The following is a 13,661-nucleotide window of genomic DNA, read 5'->3' as shown; positions in this document are numbered from 1 at the left end:
CACACCTCAGTCAACTGCACAGATGTAGTTTATTCGTTTCACAATAAAGGACTCATCAAATCAGAGCTCTGGCCGGTGTGCAAGCAGCCCCACACCTTGCTTCTCACCCACGGGAAGGCCCCCGCATCCACGGCAGGCAGCAGCAAGGGGCTCGCAAACACCCGGAGCCCCGCATCCACGGCAGGCAGCAGCAAGGGGCTCGCACACACTGGCAGCCAGCTCTTCCCACACACCTCAGAAGTGTTTTTTGTTCTCCACAGCCTAGTGAGTTTGCTTTTGTTTAATGAAATCTTGGCTAAGTAACTCAAATCTGGTAGAGGAGTTTAAGACAGCTCTATGTTTGCTTATACAGTACGTGAGTAAACAGAGGAAAAGAAGCAGGACAACCAGTGAGTGAGTTGGGGCCATCATTTCCAGGTGTGCCTGCCTCACAGTGCTCTATTTACATAAATTACAGAAATTTCATATATATTTTTCTCTGAGGCCCAATTAGACAAATATCTACCTATATATAATATAAAAAATACAGAGATTTAACTTCTTTTTTTGAAGTAAAATGTACATGATCCAACTGTGAGCAGGAGGTAAACCTGAAAACTCAGGCCTGTTGCTACTGAAGTTAACACCGCACACAACACTGCTGTCAAGTGTAGCTATGTCCTCTTCCTCCAACCCATAAAATGATCCACCCCAACCCAAGTCAGGAAAAAAACCCAGAACTCAAAACATGTTCTCATGGAAAAAAAAAAATATTTCAAGTAAAGATGAAGATGGGTTTTCACCATTTCAACAGTTCTGTGACATCAGTCAGTAGCAATGCAAACAAAGCCTGTGCAACAGCAGCTGTGCTTCCTGTTTCAAAAACCACCCAAGCAGCCCACCCTCTTCATAGTTACCATCTTTGGGGTCTTGTTGCTTTTTTTTTTTCCTTGTAAATACCACTAGCAGTTCTTCAAAAAACAAACAAAAAAAAATCTAGACAAAGGGAAGAAGCCTTCTCCCCAGAAAAATCTTCCCAGGAGTGGGAGAACTTCCCATTTCTCTGTCCATTTACAGTATATTTCAGGGGAACTTGGCCCAGGTTCAACAGGACTGTCCACTGAAGGAGGGTTGCAGAAAGGCCAGGGCTAAACTTTGCTCTTGGCAAATTAGAGTCTTTAATGAAGAGTAACATGTGCAAAAAAAATTAAATAGATCAACCCAGGTTTCCAGAATTATTGTTGTCAGAATGCTTACTTTCTATTTGTGTTCTTACCCAACCCAATGCTGAAATCTCAATTAAGTACCCGAGGTAAGAAGTGACATTTGGGAGAGATCACCACAAAGAAGAAAATGAACCAAGAGGTGCAATCTGTTACCTCAGTGTCCTTCCTCCACCCAGATGCCTGCTTTAAAGACACATATGCAGCAGCAAAAAGAAAAAAAAGTGTAAGAACATCCCCTTCTTTCCGTGAGGACAAAGCACTGTTTCTAGCTGTTTGAAGGAAGAAGAGTTTCCTAACAGGTGGAGTGGGTGTTTAGCCTTCCATTTGCAAGGAGGGGATGGGACAATCAGCTGCTCCCAGTTGCTTTCTGGCAAGTTTGTGGTGTTCTTTTCCCCGCCCGGGCACATTATAGCTGGAAACCTTCCATGGGGGCTTCAGGTTGCTGGAAGATGAATTGCTGCTGGTTCTCATCTACCTGGGGAGCTAGAGCGGAGTCATCCTCTACTCCAAAGTAGTGCTCAATCAGGTCAAAGGCCTTCTGGTAGATCTCTTGGTTCTCATGGCTCTGTAGGAACTCTATCTTATCCAAACCTTGGAGTGAAAAAAAAAAAAAGAAGTGGAACGTGATGAAACAAGGGGATCCTAAGATTTACACTGTCCCACATCCATCCTGCACCCTTGCCCCTATTCACTGCAAGATCTATGTCTGTGTTAGGTTTGCATTTTGTGAGCAGCACTGACATCTAAAGTTAATTATTCCAGAGCTGCTTGTGGATTTCATCTGTATCAGGCAGCATTAATGTCTTTTCAATAGTAGGTTTCGCTGACACAGCTAAAGCAGATGTGCTCCCAGCTCTCTGCTGATGACTAAACCAGAGTTCAGTGAAATTAAAACAACTAGCCGTGAACAGTTTGGTAGTTGCAGGGGGTAGGGAGGGGAAGGAAGCAGGGCCCGTCCCAGTAGCCTCCAGCAGAAGGGCAGCAACAGCTTTAGCTGTCCTAATTAAATCCACTGCTGAACAGAAAGCAGCCGAGCACAATATACTCTCAAGAATTTCAAGAATTATTCCTACTGGGAGAATCAGGACACACGATGTAACAGTCAGTGAGAGGGCAAATCAGACCCTGGCAGCATACAGGAAGTTTCAGACCAAAATAGGAACTGCTCCTCCAAGCATTAAGAGCAGGACAAAAAGAGGAGGAAAAAAAAAGAAAAATAAACCACCAAGTCAAGTCACTGCAGGGAAAAGCTAAGTCCCTCTGGATTTCCAGTATACCTCTACAGGGTAGAACTGGGTACAGATAGAGCAATGTTAGACCCAGAAGTGTCACTTTTTACTCAGCTCAGCTTATTTCTGGTTAATACTCCCAACCGGTGCGAGCCACAATTATCAGCTTGCCCTCCAGGTCTAGGAAGCTTGGATCAGAAGTATGATAGTTTTCACTTCCAAGAATTTTGTCCTATGCCCAATCATAAGAGTCTAAAAAGACAAACTATTGGAACAAATATTGGCTAGTTTGGAATATACTAAATCCCTTAACACAACAGAAAAGTAAGCAACAAAACTAGCAGACACCTTTCAATGGCGTTCAAAGTCAAGAGCACCAAGGCCACCAGCCACAACTTACCATAGGCCTCCTCAATCAGGCTGCAGTACGGGTTGATGCCTGTCCCACTCTGGTTGGCCTCCTGCTCTCCAAGCCTCAGTATGTTCTCCAGGCCGTTCAATGCCACCTGAACAATCTTGGAGTCCATGACAGTCAGCAGGTCACAAAGAGGCTTGATACAACCCAGGTTTACCAAGTATCTGAAGAGAGAGCGCCAACAACATATACTTGTTGTTCAGCATCTAGCAAGCATCACCTTTGCTCAGTTAGAAACAGTAAGAGAAATTACTTGGACTAAAACACAGAAAGTTACCTTAAAATATATATTTACTGTTCTGCAAGGTTAATTTTAATCCATTTATTTGCATTTGTATACAAATACTCTCTTTTAAGAAATCCACTAACTCCCTTTGAAATCCAGGTGCTACTCAAAATAAGTCCACTCTGGAATTTAATGTCATCAAGTTTGGACATTTAGCCTAGTCTAAGCTATCTAAAAGGGGAGAGGGAAAGTAGTTTGGACTACCTTATCCTTATTCAGAGGGAAGCTACAATTTACAGCACAGTATATGGCCCAGCTACGGCTTTGCCTGTGTTTCAGGTATTCTCCCGGAGGTTCTCCAAATTACTCCCTTGCTACTTGTCTTGCAATTCCCATAAAGACAAAGCTACCATACATTCAGACAGATTCCCCCTAAGAGGGGCAACATGGAGTACCTGATCTGTTCGGGAGTTCCTCCCGACGTTGCATTTGTAATAGCCCATGCTGCCTCTTTCCTTGTGCGGAATTCTGCTTTCTGCAAGATTTCTATCAGTACCGGGAAAATGTTTGCATCTATGACTGCCTGGGGAGAGAGAGTAGTAAGAAGTGTGTGAATCGGCAACATGGTTTCTAAAAGGCAATTAAGCACCTGAAAGAAACTTCCACCTCTATTTTCCAGTGGAAAAGACTTTCCCAGCTGTGCCCTTCAGCAATTCCTCCATTTCATTCCTCAGCCAAATCCTATTAACAGGAGATATTTGATTCCATAACTAACACAGTAGACAACCTCTATTATTGCATCAATACTGTAGGAATGCTTTCATCACTTATCTGCCTTTGTACGTAGGTCATTAAAAGGATAATTAAAACTCAACAAGCTCCAGCTTTTCAAAGGGGTATCTCTAATTGTGCATGGAGAAATAGGAGCTGTATCTCCTCTTATTCCAATGATCCAACCTGTGGGACCCATTTCAGGCTAGTTTTCGTTGGTACAATTAGCAAGCTTTTTTTGGCAGATGGCTGGGAGCAACGAATTTGCAAATTACTGCAGAGTAAGAGATGTGAACAAAGGCAGCCTCTAAGTGTCAGAAAAGAAAAAAGTTGCAAATCCTTAGTGCTGAGCTTGGAATCTAGGATCATTACAGGTGAGCTGGAGAAGACAGTACCTGTATTTGTGCTCTGTTTCCTGCTGTGATGTTAGATATAGTCCAGCAGGCTTCTTTCCTGATTGACTCCTTGGGACTACTTAATAAATGAAGGAGACAAGGCAGGGCTGAACAGTTCAGAATCACCTTTTGAGAAAGAAAGCAGAAGTGAGATCACCAGTATCAGGGACAGAGCAGACAGGCACTGCATTTCCCTGCAAGACAGTAATTTCCCCTCACCTGGGTCTGGATGTCATCCCCCGTCACGATGTTGCCAACCGCTCGCAAAGCTGGGGAGGCCACTTTGTAGTCATTGTGCCTGCAGGAAAAATGGTGCCAGGACAAAGACAAACCTATCAGATCTCACACACCTGGATATTCAGAAGATTCTCTCCCCAGTATCTCATCTGCATTATTTACTTAGAATTCCATCCCCTCGTACGTGGAAACACAGTAAGTTGACCATATTGCCACTGGATAAGCAGACTGAAAACAAAAGTTGCAATACTGACAAGTTTTCATCCTTTACACTCTAACTCCATTAAATTCAGCGTATTTACAGATCTCACTTTTTACAAACCCTTCCTGAACAAAGATGTTGTTAACCCAATGAGAACACCCAGAATTTTTCCAGGAGAATTTCAGAAGCAAGCATCTCTCAGTTCTACCAATTCTGAAGGCATTAAAAAGGCCCATTCAAACTGTAAACAGCAAACATTTTTTTCAAGTTTCCATATAGAGAGCAGAGAAACAAAGCCAAGCTGACTTTTGCTAGACACTATTCTTGTCATCTTTGGACTTGCCTAGTAACTAGGCTTCCATAGGCAAATTTGGAGAGCACGAGACACTCTGCAGCCCTCTCTCCCAGATTAGAAGTGTCCGTCCAACTTCTCATTAGTAAGTTCTTCCTAGCATACGGTATTAACTAACATTCCCGCACTAAAAAATACTCAGCTTTTCTCAGAAAGAGAAGCCAGTAAACTACAGCTCTCAGCTTGCTTCAGACCCTCCTACGTAACTGCTCCAACGTCAGCTAAGGCACCCATTCCCTGGATCCTGTGCGCACAAGAGGTATGAAAAGCGCTCAGATGGGCTTTGATATACTCACGCTCAGTCACATGCTTCCCAGTCTCACTGGGCTGAAGCGGCAAGACAAGATACTTACATTAACAGCTCCACCAGTCGCCGACACACTCCCGAGTCAATAACTGCTTGGATTTTCTCATTGGGACCATCTGATAAGTAGGAAAGAGCCCAGCACGCATCTGCCAGCAAGTCAGAGTCACTGTTGAATAATAATCGGGACAACACTGGCAGGCAGGGAGATACCTACAACAACAGCCACCACCCCAGAAGGTTAGTCACGTTCTGCCAAGGACCACCACATTTGCATGCAAACACCATGTGGTTACGCTGACCGGCAAGATAAGTCTTGACTGTCCACAGTTTCCTTCCCAAAGTCAGCAACTTCCTTGTTGTTCACTTACCTCATAATCACAGTGTCTAAAGTTACTTCAACAGCTGTACTGCTAAACTAAAATTACATCCCTTCCCCTTGGACCAAGTCTAGAGTCCTGAGACAAGCACTACTGTGCATGCTACCATTTGGAAGTTCCTTACACGTCTTATGCAAGAGCACTGCTCCATTTCTTACTCTTAATAACTCCAAATAGCTCAGTATTCAGAGCAGCAACCATCAACAGTTACACCTCGGAGTACTTCAATCATTTCTAAGTGGTTTCATATTTACACTCAATTCAGATTTCATCCCTGAGCTTTCATTTAAAAAAGTGAAAATATATTGATCTTAAAACATTTTTATGCCACCAAAGAAGGATGAGACACCTGAAAGGCCAGCAGAACCTTTTGTTAGTGCCAGCAGCACACCAGGAAAGGGAAAGAAGCAAGCTACCACAGCTCCCATGTAGCTACAGGAGTCCTGTTTTGTAGCATTTAGAGCTCTCAGAATCAAATTTTTAGTGATTTGAGTGAAGTCTCAAAATTCCAGAGTTGGTAACAAAAGGGTTTAGAGAAGCCCACAGTGTATGCTACCTTTCAGGGAAGTCTGGGCTTGCCCCTTACTTTAGGGGTCCAGCTGATGGGCTGCCAATAGAGCTGGGCAGAAAGGCTGGCAGAAAATTAAACAGGCACTCAAATATCTGCTGAACAGTAAGATCAGCCTCAACAGGAAGACCCTCACCCTGTTCCCTCCCGGAATGACTTACAGAAGTCCAACAGCCAAAGACAATTTAGACAAACATCTTAACTGGGTGTCTCCCCATCACCTGTCTGCCAACAAGGCATTTATTCTCACCTTATCAAATTCAGGTGGCGGACTCTTTCCTCTGCACAAGTTTGACAAGGCCCAGACAGCATTTCGTGTCATTGTCAACCTGGTGGACTTCGTAAGGAGCCTAAAGAGACAATTACCATGAATTATAATCCTTGATGTGGAAGCCAGCAAGGGAATCAAAAAGAAGAAAAACTAGTATGATTTTAAGGAATTCAAACCACTATTCCACCTGCTGTAGCTCAAGCTACACGTTACTAACAAGTAACTGCTTGTTACTTGAGCCTCTCAATAAGCAAGAAAAGAAGTGACATCAACTACTTCTTAGGATAAGTAGCTATTATTCCTAACAGCGTCAAGTAACATGGGTCAGGAAGGCAAGTTCCACATTAGACAAGTTGCAGAAGGAAGGGAAAGTTAGTCGAATGCAGTTCCAAGTTCAAATTCAGCCCAGGCAGACACTCGCACCCCTATCTGAGGTCAGACAGTCCTCACCAGAGACCAACTGACACAAACTGCTGTCTCTCAATGCAAAATGAAGACAGCAAGTCCCGTGGGCTGAGGATGTCAGTCAGCAATCACTGCTGACAGGTGACTGACAGAAGTAGCAGTGTAACAAGCCAAGTCATTTGTGAAAAAGCACCAGTTTGCCAGGGACAGGATAAAGTAAAGATTAATTCTTTCCAGAGCAGTGAGAGCACACGCCTGACAGACAGATCTTCTGACTATGGTGGGTATGCACCACACTTAAGAGTTGCAGAGGCAAGGTGGTGTACAGAGACCTGCTCCCTTTCCTCAGTCCTAGAGAAGTCCACTCAGACAAGCACCTGAAATCCAGAGCATAAGCACAAAGAGCAGGCATCTGGAGGGACACACAGTGAAACAGCAAGCCCTGTGACTTCAGAAAGAAGCACACTGCAATAGCACCCGCTTCAGATTCAGAGCGGTGTAAAGGTTTGTGAGAAGGCATGTTATCTACCAAGTCCCACTCTATTTATCAGATACTTGTCTGAACTGCCAGTTTATCTGGTATCAATGGTTTGATTCCCAGCAAACACCACCACACATTGCTAGGGAATCTATTCGCCCAGCTCAAATATTGCTCTGCTGTAGTACAATGGGACTTCAAGAACTGTATTGGCAAGTATTCATGGCTACTCACATTAATAAGGGAGGAAGAATAGCGCAGTTAAGGACATAATCTCTACATACAGAGCTGTCTCCAGCAATGTTCCCCAATGCCCAGACAGCCTGAAAGGAAACAGCAACAGTTTTAGCATTCACGCAGTTTCTGAACAGAGGAAGAAAAGGGTAGTGTGCTAAGAAAGCATTTTCCCTTAATTCCAGGCAAACAATACTTCAATTTGTGGTCTGAAGCCAGTTGTTAGACACTGGTCACTCATTTTAAACACTGCATTTTTACCGTGTGCAAGGCACTGTGGTTCTCTCCCTAACCCCAAAGTAAGAACTGAACCTTACCTGTTCTTGAACATCCTCAAAGTCAGAGTTTAACAGCTCTATAAATATTGGAACTGCCCCAGCCTCAATTACTATTTTTGTTTGTTGGGAAGTTCCTGATGCAATGTTCGTCAGTGCCCACGCTGCTTCAAACTGAAACAAGCAAATAAATGACAAAAGTATGAATAAAAGAATCCTGATTTAGCAAAATATTTGTCATTAAATTTTGGCTATCATTCTTTCAAATTCTACTAAAAAGGTTGTGAGAGAATGAAAGCAATCACAACAGAACTCACACACAGTACTCAAAGGAAAGGATTTTATTTTCTTGACCAATAAAAAAGCCACATCTGCTAAATGCCTTCTCAGAGGCTACAGCTTCTCAAAGGATCAGCAAGTGAAGACATCACCATCAGTCACACCGCATCATTTCACCTATACAACCATTTTCCAGCAAGAAAAGTGAAGATACATTGTGCGTAAACACACGTGGAGCAGGTAGTTTTCTTTATCTAGTGCAGATTAGCCAGTTCTAGCCCACCCTCTCATCTGCCTAACACCGCAAAGATGCCTTGAGTTCAAGTGAAGCTGAGCAGCAAGTTCCCTGCTTTTGTCACTCATTCTTTGGTTTAAAACCAGTATTTTCATTCAGTTCCTCTTGAAAGTAAGCCCCTATGATACATGGCCTTGTGCCAGAGGGCAGGAAGAAAGATGAAGCCAGTCATCGACTCAGATCAAATTCCATGTATGGAAGTATCTTTAACCCCTACAAAGTAACTATAGTTATTACCAAGCTGGAAGGAATCTCAAGAAGCCATCCAGTCCTTTCCTCTGCCCCACAGCAGGATCAGCACTACCTAACCAATTTCTAGCAGACTCTTAACCTGTACTTAAAAGCCTCCAATAATGGGGGTTTCTCCTCACTCAGTTTCTTCCTACACATTTATTCCATGGCTCCACCAGCTCCCAGCAGAAATATCAGACACAGGAAGGCCAAATTCTCTTCCACTGCAGCTGAACTATGTTATTTTTGCCAGCATTCTTCCAAGAATTTAATTTGGAGCAATTTATAATTTCATTTTTTGCCTAAGCATTGCAGGCTACCTTTGTCTTCTCCTATACATCATATAACCTGCATCTTTTGGGTTCAAGACATCACTTTTCCCTGATAGCACCTGTGGGTTCATGTTGCTACACTGTGAAGATTAAACAGCTACATGCCATGAAGAATTCACAACGCAATCTCCTTTACCTGTAGTGTGCAATTTTCACTTCGTTTCAGGAATTCAACAAATCTGTCCACCACTCCCTGAGTGTTTATCACTTCATCTATTGGAGGATTCGGCTCTGAAATAGCAAGGCAGGGTCAAAACAGTATATAGGTCTAGTGCAGTGGAATAACAAGCATCAACTATTACTGAATTAATCTCAAGCTGTACTGAACTCAGCAGGACAACTCTCCAGAATCACTTTCTATACAATTCATACAACTGTAAATCATTAGCAATATACTAGATTATCAAGTTTCTAGATTATAACTTTCTTTCCCCAAGATCAAAGCTGCTAACCTTCTGTATAGCAACACATGTGCACAAATGCTTCCAAAAGAAAGGATATGTCAGATCCTACAGCTGGGATGAGTTATTTTTACCTTTGGAGAGTAGCTTCCTGAATTTCTGAGTGGTCGCTAGCTGTAGATCAGGATCATCTGAGAAAAGCATCTCTACCATCTCTCTTGTGATTACTCCCTCCTGAAAAGATGTAAAGGAGACAGAATAATGGCTTTGTTTTACACTAAGATTATTTAAGGCATCAGAGTCATGACAGCCTACTACAATTTTGTGTTTAGCCAGTAATCCAAAGATTCAAAATCTGAGATTACAGCATATTATTTACTTCCCAGCAGACTTTTCCAGTTCACTGCAGTAACAATTTGCAACATCCTCAAAAGTGAGAAAACAAACACACTGAAGTTCCTCAGTTCTATGCAGTCCACAGCATTAAATCTATCTGAAGGCATAACTGTAAAAAGGAAAGTCACCTTACCCCACTTGTTGTGGAACTAACATAGGAATCCACAAGGAGACTATCAAACATGGAGGCATCTTCGTTGATCAACTCCACATTTCTTCTTTTAAAGAGCTGGCAGGGAACAAAACACAGTAGTCATTATTAGAAAGCAGTGACGAACAGTCTTCATAACTAGACATGCTTGTTCCTTAAACAAGATACTGTCAACTAGACTGAACACAATCTGAATAGAAAAGTAGCCATTAATAACAGCTCTGCACTCTGAAGAGTAGTTTGGCATACAAACCCCAATAATAAAACATGCTAAGTCTTGTCCCCAGATATGCAGATGCCCAAGTCAGAGACACCGGTACAGGCAAGTGCAAAATTTGACCTAACAAGTTAGAGAAACTGGGGAGAAGGCAGCTTGTAAATGATGCACTAATAGAGCAAACATTTAGTCTGAGCTGCCTACATCACCTAGGAATCACCTCTTACTTTCATAGACCTCCAAGCCAAAAAAAAAAACCAAACCACCAACTCAGAAATAAGAAATATGTACAGCCCATACTTTCACTTGCTCTTCCTGCTTCGAGGAAATAACCCCATCCACTAATTAATAAAAAAACACCTTTAAAAACAAGGATCTGTGAACAAAAACCTCCAGTACCCCAAGGACAAAGTGCTTGGAGAGCTCTTGATGGGAGCTACGCTCTGTACTAGGTACAAAAAAAAAAAAAAGAGAAAAAGCAAGATCTCAGAACAGGAAAAATAAGAGGACTGCCAACGAACCTTAGCGCACAGATCCTTGAAGATTCCAGTTTGGCAGCAGCACAATCCTGGTTGTGTTAAGGCTGAACACAATCTAGTCAAGATGACAGTTACCTGTTGCTCTCGTTTCTGTTTGCGCAGTTGAATTCCTTCCTCTTCTCTTCTCCGACGCATTTCCTCGGGATTTAGGGCTTTGTTCTTGTAACTCTTCATTCGATAGTTATCCTTTGCAGGACTCGCCATGGTTTCTGTGAAGAGAAAAAAAAATCTGCCTCAGATTTCTTGTCACTCTCTGCTCCTTTACCCACATGTCCTTCCTGACAAGGAAGTCTGTGCACGTGAAGCATGGAATAGCCAGATTAAACAGACTTATTTGCAAGAGCTGGTCTCAAGCGCTAAAGTAGAAGTTTCAATTTCGAATGTGACCCTAACCTTAGCTCATGTGATATGCTGTTATGGCAAGAGTGTTACGAAGTTTCTAGGAAGCATAAGAATAGATTTACTGTTCCAAATGGAACCTGGACCCAACTTCACAATATCGAGCACATTACCCATGTGAAAGGCTTCTACTCAAACAGCTTCACTGTCCTCAGGAGGTGTATAACTTAAATCTGCTTTGGTTTTCAGCAGAAATTATTTCCCTTGTATCATCATGGCATAAACCACATTTTGACTTTTTTTTTTTCCCCAGATTGAGAGGTTCATTGCATATGCACGGCAAAAATCCAACAGAACTCACAGCAAACTAAGGCCTTGATTTTATAGTAACAATGAAAAAAACCTTGCAAAAAACAGAAGTACGTAACATATAGGCCATGTTTGTCCCACCAGGTTACTGCAAGTGCTCGGTACCTGACCTACTTATTTTGCTGCTTCATATCTGACTAATGCAGTACTCCAAACCTGATTACTTGTGTACTTGCCTCCTAGTCAGGGAAGTGACACTCCACTATTTGGCACAGTTAAAGGCAACCAGGGCCAAGCAGTAACCTGAGTACAGAAGGATATCAATTCCTCAGCTGCATCCAGCTGTAATTCACTGCTTTGACCATGCTGACTTTTTTTCGCATCTTTCCAAACTCTCCTCATTTATGATACAGATTATTTACTTAACATCTGTGCCTTTCTCAGGACAGGAAGGAAGCAATCATGACACACAACAGAGTGCCAATTAACCCCGAGACCAACTTACTTTTCTCCAGAAGTCTGCTGGACACCAATATCTTTGTTTTCTTCCACCTGCCCTTAACAGGTGGAAGAAGTATCCTGTGAAAGTTTGCAACGCTATCTCCTTACCCCTCCCTCTTTCAAGCTTTAAGCACTCCTCAGCTACATTGCTTACAGAAAGTTTCAGTCCAACTTATCAACTGCCTCCAGCCATTCTGGAGCTCTTCCAAGATCAGCTGGAGAAGTTTCAGACCTTACTGCCCTCCTACTAGGAAAGCCCACAGACAAGCCAAGAAAAGACATATACAACATACAAATATCCAACATTTAATCACTGTGGAAAGAAAACAACTGGAAAAAAATCGTATTTTAATAGGAGAGGAAACAAAATACTTTCAGTACTATTATTTCCCAAAAACAGCTAAAAAGATACCAAGCAGTGTGAAAAAGTCAGACTATTTCACAGCATCTGCTTTCTAAGAGGGCATTCTCTTCCCCAGCCAAAACATCAAGAGGACATTCTTCTGAAAAGCAATAGATAAAGAACCCCTCCCTCCACCAAACCTCAAGTTCCTCTGGTCATTTACACTGTAAGAGATGCATAGCCCTGACCCCACACCGTCTGGAGTTGTGAAACAGTTCCGAAGCTCACCAACCAACAGCTGCACCCAAAGACAACACCAGGCTTGAAGAGGTGCAGCATGCTGGGTTATGAGTTTATTGGCACTTCTGAAGCTAAAAAGAAACCACCAACCACAACTCCTCATCAGTAAAAGCGGTATTCCAGTGCCAGGTTAGAAGCCCTTTTTCAGTAACTTGCTTAGGGCACAGTAAATGGCCAGAAGTTACAAGAAAAAGGGACTACATCATGCTGAGCGCCACTAAAGAAAAGGTATATAGCCTCAAAACTGACTGTAGGGTTGAAGCAATGAAATTACAGTAAGTCTTGCAAGATCTTGAGCCTTACACAAGTTTACCTTTAGTCCCTTTCCCAAGTACCCCATTTTATAAGGACTGTCCTCAATAAAACCAAGGCAAGAAACCTACTTAACCCACACCAAATACAGCAGCTGGACTATACCTTGCTGACAGCCTCACTATGAAGCCTGTATTAAAGCATTAATTTTTCCCCCCCCGAGTTCCTCTCTCACAAGTCAGAATTTCAAAGGAATAGCTGGTCTGCTTCTAAAGGTATTTGACAGCATTTTCCTCATTCTAAAAGACCATTTACATGGCAAAGAGCAGCAGAGACTGAAGATCACAGGAACTATGCAACTGCTCCCACCAGTCCAGCCCTCTTCCCTGCAGCACTGTATGGCAAGATTGAAGAATTTTACAATTTTATAATGAATTCAGAAGATTGAAGGCTTTAAAAAAAAATCTACAGGCTTTATGGTTTTATACCTGATCTTACAGTAGCAAGGTTTGTCATCTACATATAGATTTTAATTCAGAAAAATGTATTTAACTACCACTTATGCCAGCATATTCGTATTAGTACCCCAATGCCAATGGCTGCTACAGCCACACAGAAGAGCAAGAGTTGCTAGCTTAATTCTGAAGATTACAACAGAATCCCTAACAAAGCCAAATCTGTTACCTCCCTTCGGAAAGCGAAGCCTCCAATCAAAAGATAGTTTTTAAGAAAAGGAGGAGGAAAAAGTGAGTAAATGACTTAACGCTATACACAGGAGTACCAGCCAGTTAGTCATATAAATAGCTAAATGACACATGACAGTTCAGCT

At 42.4% G+C, this 13,661-nt stretch overlaps 1 protein-coding gene across 2 annotated transcripts; it reads right to left on the bottom strand.

Moving 5' to 3' along the window:
- Nucleotides 1-926: 926 nt before the first annotated feature.
- Nucleotides 927-10,992, bottom strand: KPNA6 (karyopherin alpha 6 (importin alpha 7)). Of its 2 annotated transcripts, none has more exons than XM_009703905.1 (13): nucleotides 10,864-10,992; nucleotides 10,015-10,110; nucleotides 9,620-9,719; nucleotides 9,221-9,315; nucleotides 7,990-8,121; nucleotides 7,673-7,761; nucleotides 6,535-6,634; nucleotides 5,386-5,549; nucleotides 4,461-4,539; nucleotides 4,242-4,367; nucleotides 3,531-3,658; nucleotides 2,835-3,013; nucleotides 927-1,796 (listed from the first exon to the last, which is right to left on the bottom strand). In XM_009703905.1, the coding sequence occupies exons 1-13, from the start codon at nucleotides 10,990-10,992 to the stop codon at nucleotides 1,612-1,614; spliced, it is 1,602 nt and encodes a 533-aa protein (XP_009702207.1). In that variant the 3' UTR covers nucleotides 927-1,611. The 2 variants fall into 2 exon arrangements, with proteins under 2 accessions (XP_009702207.1, XP_009702206.1); XM_009703904.1 differs by having other exon boundaries at nucleotides 9,620-9,799; nucleotides 10,056-10,110.
- Between the last annotated feature and the right edge of the window lie 2,669 nt (nucleotides 10,993-13,661).

The sequence above is a fragment of the Cariama cristata genome, unplaced genomic scaffold (assembly GCF_000690535.1).
Source record: "Cariama cristata isolate BGI_N322 unplaced genomic scaffold, ASM69053v1 scaffold13687, whole genome shotgun sequence".
Lineage (NCBI taxonomy): Eukaryota > Metazoa > Chordata > Aves > Cariamiformes > Cariamidae > Cariama > Cariama cristata.
This window is presented reverse-complemented; position numbering and strand designations above follow the sequence as displayed.